Here is a 12309-nt window from a genome sequence, read left to right as displayed (position 1 = left end):
ATGTGAGGAGCTAGCTTTGTATAGTTTGCTTTTATTTTGTGGTATAGATAGGTGCCCACTCATTGGTTTGGTTGGTTTGTACAACTAGTTGAAGAAAAGGCCTGTGTGAAATGCAGACATGCAGTCAAATTTACTTCTTAGATTTCGCTATTGCTGTTGTTCCGATCTACCACCATCCCTCAGTCAATTTTGTTACATGACCAAAAAGATCGTAAGTCTGGACAATTTGTGCAAGGAACACAAAATCAGTCTGAAGAAGGGTCTCGACCCGAAACATCACCCATTCCTTCTCTCCAGAGATGCTGTCTGTCCTGCTGAGTTACTCCAGCATTTTGTCGACCCACAAAATTGGTAAAGCAAGCCGTAGAGAGTGTTATCAGTTGAAACGTTTTCCATTCTTCCATTAGACATGACAGTAGCTGAATAAATATTTGTAATTACTTATATGTTGGCTTACTGCCAAATGGGATCTAATAACCACTATGCTTAATTTTAGGAGCAGTTTCTGCTGATTGTAAGTTTCTCTCTGATAGCCATTTGTTACTGTCTCTCCAGTCCCAGATCTGACTAATTGTTGATACGTATGATGCACAGCACTTATTTTTAGTAACCAGCCGACAAACAGCTGATGTTCACAGAGACCAGGACTTACATAAGTGTCTTTTGGTTTTGTCCCTGTGCTAATACATCTTTCCATGCTGCAATAGGAATAATTGGCTAGATGGTAGAGGCAGAAAGAGAAAAATACTAATATCTCTCCACTCCATCTTTCCCCCCACCCCCTCCTCCAACCCCCTCCTCCAACTGTATCCATCTATCACTTACAGGCTCTGCTCTCCCCTGACAACCTGAAACATCTGTCTAATACCTCCACAGAAGCCGCCTGACCTGCTGAGTTCCTTTAGCACTTTTACTTAGTTTTTCCAGCTTTTTATGGCTTGTGATCTTTTCGTGGGCCACATGCCCCCTCCTTGAATTGTACAATATTATTGTCTGGTCACGTGCAGACTTTGGCCAGTATTATTCTTTTTTTTTAAAATGAAATGCTAAAAATACTCAGCAGTACAGGGAGCACCAAGCGGAATGGCAGAGTTAATGTTTACGTTCTCTGACCTTGCATCAGATTAAAACGTTGCTTTGGGATCCTACCTATTGTTTTTTAATGCATCTTGTAATTTCATTTATTTGGTAGTGTTTGCTCATTCACTCTTATCAAAGTTAAATTGTGATACACAGTTCTGAATATGTTATTAATCCATGTTTATTCCATTATTTTCAAATTAAGAACTGCCATTAAAACGTTGTGGTCATCTGACTGCAGTGTCTCGGAGACTGTGATCGAATGCAAAGGGTAGTTAAAAAGTTTCTAGGAAACAGAAATTTATGAGTTGAGCTTTAGAAATGAGATGGACGGCATAACAAATAATATGGATGAATAGTGTCAGATATCTACAGCATGGAACCAGGCCACTCAACTCACTTGTCCATGCAGATCAAAATGTCAATCGATCTAGTCCCATGCTCAAAGATGTAAATTGGCATGAAGAATGGGTAATCAGGGACAAATTTGGGCAGACATTCTGACTGTCAAGTCACCCAAGCTGCTGGGAGTACAACGTGCACCTGAATGCAATGTGCCGGCAGACGGTAGGCTTCTGGCTGATTGTTTTGATGTGATCAGCACAGAGATTTCACTGGATTCCACTGTAATTGCAATGGCGCTAGAGAAGAAGGCTGGAAAGAGACAGGACATCAAAAAGGTGAGAGAGGTTGTACATCAGTCGGGCTGGAAATCGTGAGAGCAGGCGGGCCAAGGCAGGCGTCGGGAGGCTTAGGGGCTATTGGAGAGTGGGCCTGAGAGTTGGAAGGTTAGGTGGTGTTGGAGGGGACTGCTGGGTTAGGGGGCTGGACTTCAGAAAGACTGTGTTCTGCTCTCAGTTGAGGGTATACCTGGACTTTGGAAGTGGAAGGCAGTTGAGACCTACAGTCAAGCGTTTTGAATTCCATGGTGCTATTTCATGAAAAGGGAGCGAATCCCTGCCACTGTTAATCCTCCATCAAATTTCTAAAACAGATTATTACATATGTTTGTGGGAGCTTGCAGTTTATAAATTGAAACAGCTGTAACATCAGCATTTAATTGGTTGCAAAGGACTTTAGTACATTCTGACAATTATGTGAATGACCCTATATAAATGTCAGTCTTTTAGTTTATGACTTGATGGAGGTCTTAAAAATGATCAAGGCTTTCATTAGGATTGATGTGGAGAAATTGTTCCATTTGTGGGCAGGTCTAGGTTTATCATTGTCACATGTACAATGAAAAGCTTTGTTTTGCATGCGATCCAAACATATAAATATTATACATGGGTGCAATCAGTTCAAACTCAAGTCTAGGACATAGCTATCGATAATATCAAGTAAAGACTGGAAAGAATTTGTTGGCATATGGTAGTTATTATTTTTTTTGTGTTCTGTGAATTGGAAATTATTCCAAACTCAGCCTCCACACAGGAGACGGGTGTGAATGGTATTCATTGGAGCCAAAAGTGGAATAGGGTTGTGGGATTCCTTATGTATGTAACATTTAGTTCTACTTTAAGCAATGAATTCAACTTCACAATGGTTGGTATCATAATTGTAGGCATGTCTGCTGCTGCACTTGGCATGTTTTTCCACACTTTTCACTGAGGACGTTTGGTTGCGCAGTTGGTAGTTAATATTAAGGTGAAGTATATGCTAGGCCTGGACGTTACATGTTGCGTTAGAATGCTTTCCTTTACTGAAAGCCCATGGTTCCTCATGAATGCTCAAAGCTACCCTCATCCTCCAGAACACCAGAGGTTCTGGGGAGACCTGGTAAAATTATATAAAATTCAAAGGCATAGGTAGGGAAGGCAGTCTGAACCTTTTTATTAGAGGGCATAGCTTTAATGTGAGGAGGGCAAAGTTCAAAGGAGATGTGTGGGGAAAGTTTTTTACACACGAGGTGGTGAGTGCATGGAGTGTGCTGCTGGTAGTAGCGACTGAGTTAGATACATTGGTGGCATCTAAGAGACTTTTGGATAGGCATATGAATATGCAGGCAATGGAGAGACATGAATTATATGGAGGCAGATAAGAGTTAGTCTTGGCATCATATTTGGCACAGGCATTGTGGGCTGAAGAGCCTGTTTTGTGCTGTGCTATTATGTTTAAGTTCTATGTAGCTGTTTCATATGTTCTGACTTATCCCATTTAACCTGCGGCCCGATGACAGTTGTTCCCAGTGTTAAGGTAAGGCTTTGTCTTCAGTATCAATGTATACGTACAGTGGTCACTGTTATGTACTGTAATGGACAGATCTATTTGTGACATATGGATTGGTGAAGATGAGTTCAGTAGTTTTATTTTATTTGTTATTCTTTGTATCTGCCATGATCCCAGTCTACAGTTATATATTTATAGCTTGGTTTGTTTGGTCATTCGTAATCCCACTGTTGCTAATATGCTCTTGCTAATAGACTTTGATGCCCACAGAGCACTTCCTGTAACAATGATATCCAAGGTAGGTTCAGTATGTTTTTGCTTGATGTAATGATTTGAGATAATTGTACTAAAAACTGTTTTTCAGGGAACATGCCAATCCTGTGGAGTTGGTGGACCAAACCTATGGGCTTGCCTTCAGGTAAAAGTCATTTATTTTACAAATTGTTCATTGTTTAGAAGTTTGTTTTAACTATGAAGTCATTTAAACTATCAGATTAAAATATTTATGCCCCTGATTTGGTTACAAACTAGTCTAGATTCATAAATCAAGGAGTTTAATATATTAATGTAGATATTATTGTCATTGTTAGCATGCAAATTTGTAAATATGGCTTCTTTCTTGGGCAATTCCTTTATGCTTTTTGTCATGCTGTAAGGAATAAGTCATGGTATGTAATCATTGCCTTTTATTCAATACTATAACATTTGGAATGCCAAAAATAAAAGTGGAGGGCTGAATAGTAGTTGCATTAATTAATTTTCCTTCCCCTGAAATCCATCTCCTTTTACCCTTTTTCAAAAACAGAATGGCTGCTCCTATGTTGGATGTGGGGAATCGTACGTTGACCACAGCACATTACATTCACAGGTAAATGAGATATTTGTGAAGGAGAAAGTGGAGCCACGTGCATGCTCTCTTCATCTCTTTAACACTAAGAATGTCATATATTAAGCAGTTGTTATCATCAGTTTATGTTTTGTGTGAGGATATATTAAGTTTTCCTTTTTTCCCCAATCTTCCTTTATAATTCATGTAACACTGGGCAGGACCACACTGCATTTCACCCAGAGTCAAACATGTCAGAGTCAAACATTTTTTGGGGAGAGTGCAGTGGAGAGATAAGTTTTTTTGGCCTTCCATCACAGCGATGTGATGGATGTTTATGTAAATTATGTTGTGTCTTGAGTCTATTTGTTTGTAATGTATGGCTGCAGAAACGGCATTTCGTTTGGACCTCAAGGGGTCCAAATGACAATTAAATTGAATCTTGAATCTTGAGTTCCTAAAGTAGAATTCAACTAGCATTAATATGATTTGGAGGGAGTGCTCCTAATCTCAGTGGAACAGACTGTGAGCATTAACTAGACCTGCAATAGAATAGTCTTCTAAAGCCCCTGTCCCACTTAGGCAATCCTTTTCGGCGACTACAGGCAACTAGGCTGTCGCCACATGGTCGTGGGCTGTCGCCTGTATGGTCGTGAGTAGTCTCCTCAAGTCGCCTAAAGAGTCATAATGTTTTTCTGGTTGCCGCTGGATTTTGAAATGTTCAAAACTTTTTGTCGACTGGGCTTGACGTAGCTTGTCTTCTCCTGTCATAGGTTGTCGCCAAATGGGTAGGATGGGGCTGAAGCCCAGTGTTTAGACATTGGAATTCTAATAGAATGATTTTCCAACTCCAGTAATTAAACCTTGTTGTCACTCCTAGTTTTCTTTACATATATTTTTTAGAAATACATGTCACTTAAGATTACTTAAGAAATGAGTCCTTTTTTGTTTTTTGCTCATGTGACAAAATAAATTATATATAAAATTGTACACAAGGAAAAATAAGACTTAAATTACCAAAAAAACATAAGAAAATTTAGTCGAGAGTGAATGAAATTTTGTGATAAAGACTCAAGGGTGAATGACACTGAAATAGTTTAAGAAGCACTGCACTAGAGTACTGTCTGATTCATCGCTACCCCTTCGAGAACATTGGACTTTGTGGCGTTGATGTACTACAATTCTGCAATCTGTACCCTTTACTTTATCATACTTGAGTTTGAACTGATTGTATCTATGTATAATTATGTTTGGATAGCATGCAAAACAAAGCTTTTCATTGTACCTTGGCACATGTAACAATGATAAACCTAAACCTGATGGAAGAACAAATGCTTTACGTTCTGATATTATAAAAATATTTAAAGTGACAAATGACATTTTTGAGATTTTCTCATTGTCATAGAAATGTTAATTTACCTAATTTTCTGTTTTTGCCTACATAGGCTAAGAAACATAATCTGACAGTGAACCTAACTACCTTTCGAGTTTGGTGTTATGCCTGTGAGAAGGAAGTGTTCCTGGAACAGCGACCTGTTGTGCCTAGTCCAGCTCCATCAAGCAGATCAACAGAGCAGGTATACAAAGGCGGACTTCTATTAAGATGTATGTATTAAGACATTTGTGTTATTTGTAAAATAAAATTATTTCCCCATTTTAGACTGGTTATTTGAGGATATTTAAGTTATCCAGAGTCAGAGCTGCGTTCCTAAGCAAAAATTAAGGTAGCTAGGTATTGTGGGAGCATTCTTGGTGATATGTAAATAGATTTCCTATGAAAGTATAAAATGTTATTTATGAGCAATAAACCAATATATTTACATTCTATATCATTGCAGTAACATGGCTTTTTCTTTTATTAGGACTCTGGCATATCACTTGGAAATCATCCATTCAAAATTGTTCCCATTGCTGTTGCAGATGAAGGAGAATCAGAGTCTGAGGATGATGAGTTAAGACCAAGAGGTACTTGGAGCACAGATGGGACTGAATGCAACTGAAGTTAAAAAAAATTGCTAATGTATCGAGTTGGTGATGTAAATTATTGTGTACCAACTGGGAGTTTATCTCAATAGATAGAATGTAGTATGTTAGTGTGGAAAGTTCAAATGTATTGTAGTGTTGCCCCTAAAATTGGCTGAATTGGGGTTTATTTAATTGCTTTTTCTTTTCAAATCTCTCTATTAGGGCTTACTGGGATGAAGAATATTGGAAACTCTTGCTACATGAATGCTGCACTGCAAGCTTTGTCCAACTGGTAGGACTGGAGTTTTATTGACTTTGGGTTACAATTAATAAATATTTGCTAGAAGAAAAAACATTATGAAATGTAATGCAAATTCCTGGTCAAATGGTACATCGGGGGCACAGGTTATTGGGTGGTTAGTTTAAAATGTGTTTCCATTTTAATAATTTTGTTTTTTCATAAATTAGACTATTCCATGGAATAACTACTTTAAGCATTACATCAAACAGAATGATACAACTCAGGATGCCCATTTTACTTCTGCGCACTTATCAGAATAGTACTTTATTTGCCAAGTATGTTTTGCAATATATGAGGATTTTCATTTGCCAAGTCAGTCATGCAAATAAAAAGCAACAGATCACCCAAAACACATTTTAACATGAACATCCACCACAGTGACTCCTACACATTCCTCACTGTGATGGGAGGCGAAATAAAGTTTAAGACTCTTCCCTTTGTTCGCCCCCGGTCGGGGGCCTCGAGCCTCCCGTTGATGGGACGATCTTGACTCCCACAGCCGGTGGAGTTTGGGCCCCCCCCCCCCCCCCCCCCCGTCGAGGTGATCAGCTCCTGCAGCGGGGGGGGGGGAGGGGGATGTCAGCTCCCCCGCGCTGGACAATCAAACCTTGCTGGAGCTCCCGACTCGGCCTCTCCCGAGACTGCTTATTGAAAGCAGAGTTCATCTATTCCCTCCTTAGAATTGTAGATTTCTCCCTTAAACCACCCCTCTTCTTTAAACTATATATCCAGTGCCCTTTTGGAAGTTAATCAGTCAGCTTCCATTTGTGTAGTTACCTTAAAGAGTGGAAATGTTAACTGTAACTTATCTTGGTGTAGCCATTCAAAATAATCTGTGAAAAATATGTGACTTCTAATAGAAAAAGTTAAAGGTTTTGTGAATGTGGATTCAAGAAAAAAAGTATTTGGCCTCGGTCTTCTAAATCTTCCAATGTAATATAAAAGTACTGGTTCTCAAACCAGTCTAAGCTGCAAATAGGAAGGTCCAGCTCCCACTCTTTATGGTCGGTACCAATGTTTCATTTTGATGATTAACTGGATGCCTCCTTAAAACTTTATCTGTTGATTTTGTCTTTAAACTTTGTGATTTACATTGAAACTTTTTCCCTACAAACTTAAAATGTTAATAAAATCCTTTTGAAGTCTCAGTGTGCCACCTGAAATCTATTGCAAATGTTATGAGTCTTTAAGTCAATGAGTAATTAATTTTGCTGTTTGGCTGATGATGTGCAAGTTAATGTTAATTCCGTTGCCAATTTTCTGTTACAGCCCACCTCTCACCCAGTTCTTCTTGGAATGTGTAGGTTTGGTTCGTACAGATAAAAAGCCAGCTCTGTGCAAAAGTTATCAGAAGCTTATCTCTGAGCTATGGCACAAAAAACGGTATGTCAATTTATGACTGTGGATCTCTTTTTGCACATAATGCTTAAATGTTGCCACTGAGATTTGACAGAAAGTAAAAATCTTACAGCTTTGATTCAGGCACTGTTGAATACCCCTTTAAGTGTTCAACAGGGAACAACAAGGGAAACTAAGTTAATTTTCCAGTCAAAGACCCTTAAGGACAGAGAAAATAAGCTGGTTTAAATATGGAGAGAGGGAGAGATGAATAGGACAATGACAAATCTATGATAGGGTGTATTAAGGTTGGCATGGGTTTAGGCTGTTTGTTTCAATTTAAACTGTTGGATAGCCATTTATACATGTTGCAATTCATCAACTGTGGGGGTATACCACTAAAATAAATATTTTTCAGCTCCAGAGTTTGTAGTCCATTTAACTGGGTTTTACTAAGTGGTGTTTGCATGCAGCCAACAGAAGGGGCATTTGTGAAAACATTTCCAAGTATGCACCTTCCAAAATGGCAGAGAGCAGTTGGGGATTTGGAGCAATTGCACTAACTGTCATTATATAATTTAACAATATACTTTAACATCTGTAATCCAAGATCTATACGAATAATCACTTAATTATGTTCTATTTACCTAGGGTAGTATGAGCATTACCTACTATTTGGTGATGTTTTTATTTTAGGTTGCTGTATTTATTTGTTGTTTTAGAACTTTGGTTCATAATTTGGGAGGAAAATTAATGGCTCAATTTGGAACCCAGATGATACATTACTCTCATTAATTGAGACCATCCATATGGCAGATTCTATTATCAAATTATTGGGGGGGAGGTTTCTCCAATGGAAACTACTAATAAATCTGATTAAGGTGCATTTTCATGCAGATGGTACAAAAAACCCCAGAAAATCCTGGAAGTTCTCAACAGGTCAGGCAGTAAAAGTGGAACGAGGAACAGAATAATGTCTATTTTTTGCAATTGAGAACTGAGAAGTTCGAAATGTGGCAGGGAAAAAATGAATAAGAACACCCACCACACAAAGGGTGGTGGGTGTATGGAACAAGCTGTCAGAGGAGGTAGTTGAGGCAGGGACTATCACAACATTTAAGAAACATTTAGACAGGTACATGGATAGGACGGGTTTAGAGGGATATGAGCCAAAAGCAGGGACTAGTGTAGATGGGACATGTTGGTTGGTGTGGGCAAGTTGAGCCGAAGGGCATGTTTCCATGCTGTATGACTATATGGGTTTTTCTATGATTGTTTTGTAAATTCTCGGTTGACATATCGTTGAATTTGATAGTGTAAATGGGGGCAGGGAGAGGGCATTAATGCCAGTGGTCGATGGGACCAGTTTGCTTGCTGTGTATGGGAATATATTTAAGAAATAAACAGAATTTAACAAGCCTGGAATTTAACAAGCCTTTTTGTGCTATATCCTGTAAGTTTACTATATTTCTAATCCACACCAGCTACCCTCTCAATTTGAAGAAAGTAGTATGGGGATCCGATTAAGTAAGTAAGTAAGTTTATTGGCCAAGTATTCACATACAAGGAATTTGCCTTGGTGTTCTGCCCACAAGTAACAACATGGCCTACAGCGATAGTTACAGTTAAGATATAAATTCAGGTGTTTAATTCCTCCTTCAACGTGAATTTGAGAAAGGTATTGAAATTGAAATAGCAGGATCAAAGAGAAAAGGAAGCTGATGTGACTTGACCATTTGAAGTAGAATTGATTGGAATGAAGAATGTAAAAGAGCATTTGATTATTTGAATTAAGATTAATTGATTACCCCTTTCTAATTTTCTATTTTTCTTTCTTGTGCAGTCCCAGCTACGTTGTTCCTACAAGTCTTGCCCATGGCATTAAATTGATCAATCCTATGTTCCGAGGTTATGCACAGCAGGTTGGCTGAGAGAGATTTTGTCTTAAAAGAGATAAGTAATCTTACAACAAGTACTTCTGAGACTGGTGTACTACTCTACTTCTGATTTTGTTTTCCAGGATACACAGGAATTCCTCCGTTGTTTGATGGATCAGCTCCATGAAGAGCTTAAGGAACCTTTAACAGAGAGAGACTGCGACTCCTCGAGTGACACAGAGGAAAAACGAGACGGTGACAGGAGTCCTTCGGAGGACGAGTTTCTCTCCTGTGACTCTGGAGCAAGCAGCGACAAAGGGGAAGGGGAAAACAGGAGCAAATGTTCTTATGAGAAGCAGATTGAAATGGAGCTGCTGATCCAGGATGAATGTGGAAAAGGAATTTCAGAAAAAGAGAGGCAAAAGGATAGAAAATTTTCATGTGGGCACCACAGGCTGGGATTAGTGGATGCAATTGATGAAGATGCAGATGTAGACACGTCTTTGAGTTCAGGAGATGCTGGAGGCTCTGGCGATGCCCGAACTACCATGGTCTCTAATAGTCCTTGCAGAACACCAGGTGTTGTATTTAAAGACATTTCTTTAAACTTACTTTGACCTGTTCAATTACTGAATTATGCTTAAGCAGTTTAATACAGTTTTAATATTTTACTGTTAGATGCAGCTGCTTTAAAGCTAGCTTTTGGCAATAAATTGTATTATACCTTTGGTGTCATTTTTGCACATAGAGGGATGCAGAATGATATTCAATGAGCAAAACAAAATGCTGGAGTAACTCGACAGGTCATGCCGCATCTGTGGAGAGAATGGATAGGAGACGTTTTGGGTCAGGACCCTTTTTCAGAGTAGAAGAAGGGACCGTACCCAAAACATCAATTATCCGTTCCCTCTACAGGTGCAACATGACCCACTGTTACTCCAGCACTTTGTATTTTGTTCAATATTCCAGCCTCTGCAATTCCTTGTGTCTCCATGACATTCAATGATCTGGTTTAGTAGGGTTTGAATTCAATTTTATTACCTCAGGGAATTTTAATAGAATCTGAATCTTGATGGGAGCAAGATTATTTGTTTCGCTGAGAACTTTATTGTGATAACTGAAATGAATAAAATGGTTTCTGACATAGTGCAAACTACTGTGACTCCAGCCATCCTGCTTTACTGTTGGACAAGATAACCGTTTTAATTTTATTTCTATTTGCCTGACCCAGAACCTGACAATGATGTAAACATGCGTCGCACATCACGATCATGCAGCCCTATCCATCAAGCACTTCATTCCAAGTTGTCCAGCACCCCACCTCGATCGAGTCCAATGCGGGCAGTACCACCGTATTCCCTCAAGAAAGGTATTTTTCTCCGCATTGGCTTTAGCACTTTTTTTTAAATTACGTTGGCTTAATACCCAAACATAAAACATATACCAGCAAATCCTGAATGTCTCAGTTGTTTTGTATAAAATTTATACTGATTTTGTATAAAAAATTTATAAAATCACCTGTTCCGTCTTTTGAAGACTTATAAATTTTTATTTTAATCAGATAATGCAGATGATTGGCCATGGATTCCTGTCTGCATCTACATGATTTTGGTATTGAAATTGTTGTATTTTGTTATAGTATTTTGATATAATGAAGAAAATATTGGTTTATCCACAGACATTAACATACTATCCTCTTTAGAGACCTCTTCACTACTATCCAACTTGGTGGGCCTACTTTCATTAGGTTCTATTTGTAGCCAGAGAATCATCTTTATTGGCTTTGCTATTTTTTTTTTTTTTAATATTTTTATTAGAGGCAGGTGCATATCATATTAAAAACATCTCATGTATATCATTCCATTACTAATATAATCATTTGATATTAACTCTGCTTCTAGTATTTTTTTTTTATATAGATAGAAAATAAGAAAGAGAAATTAAAAAAAAAAAAGAAAAAAGCATGATAAAGAAGAATGGAATAATTTACTAAAAATACAACTTTGGCGATAAGTTCGTAAAATATAAAGTATAACTTTTCATCTAATCCTTAATTCAAGTTTCAGTCAGGTTCACGTGCCGAGCCAGTCTACCCCTTCAAGTAGTCAATGAATGGAGACCATATTCTGATAAAAAGTTCTTGTTTGTCCATTAAGACAAGTCTGATTCTTTACACATACATGTAAGGTCTCCGACATTTCCACAATCCCCATTTTAATTGTGGGGGTTATAGGACCTTTCCAAAATTTTAATATTAATTTTTTCCCAGTTATTATACCATAGTCGATAAAGTTTCTTTGCGTTGTCGTAAATGTTAGGCTTTGTTCTGATATTCCTAGTATTATTAGTTTTAAATCTGAATCCAATTGAGTGTTGACAACTATAGATATTATTCTAAAAATGTCCGTCCAGAAGTTTTTGATTTTTATACAATTTGCAAATGTGTGAGTTAGGTCAGACTCTAAATGTTGACATTTATCACAGATAGGGGAGATATGTGGGAAGATTCTATTTAGTTTTGTTTTGGAGTAATGTAATTTAGGTAGTACTTTAAATTGTATTAAAGAGCGTCTGGCATTTAATGAACATTGATGTATATGTTGTAAACTTAATCCCAAATATCTTTTGTTATTGGTTGGCTTAGTTCATTTTCCCATGTTTGTCTATATAAATCCGTTTTTCCATATAACGGATAGGAGTTCTGCCTTCAGAGTTAACTCTGCTGCTCGATGGATATATTGTTAATCTCTGTT

The 12309-nt window shown here is 38.0% G+C and overlaps 1 protein-coding gene across 4 annotated transcripts in view; it reads left to right on the top strand.

Annotated features, from left to right (window-relative positions):
- usp20 (ubiquitin specific peptidase 20) overlaps positions 1–12309 on the top strand; it is a 42262-nt gene that overhangs the window by 5393 nt on the left and 24560 nt on the right. For all 4 annotated transcript variants that reach the window (XM_055660153.1, XM_055660152.1, XM_055660154.1 and 1 more), the window contains exons 3-11: positions 3614–3667; positions 4055–4117; positions 5521–5652; positions 5938–6040; positions 6263–6332; positions 7611–7724; positions 9523–9601; positions 9700–10135; positions 10788–10925. In XM_055660153.1, coding sequence (XP_055516128.1) covers positions 3614–3667; positions 4055–4117; positions 5521–5652; positions 5938–6040; positions 6263–6332; positions 7611–7724; positions 9523–9601; positions 9700–10135; positions 10788–10925 — 1189 coding nt within the window. The remainder of the gene's footprint in view (positions 1–3613; positions 3668–4054; positions 4118–5520; positions 5653–5937; positions 6041–6262; positions 6333–7610; positions 7725–9522; positions 9602–9699; positions 10136–10787; positions 10926–12309) is intronic.

Source organism: Leucoraja erinacea, chromosome 31 (assembly GCF_028641065.1).
Source record: "Leucoraja erinacea ecotype New England chromosome 31, Leri_hhj_1, whole genome shotgun sequence".
NCBI lineage: Eukaryota > Metazoa > Chordata > Chondrichthyes > Rajiformes > Rajidae > Leucoraja > Leucoraja erinaceus.
Note: the sequence above shows the minus strand (reverse complement) of the source record. Positions and strands in the feature narration are given on the sequence as shown.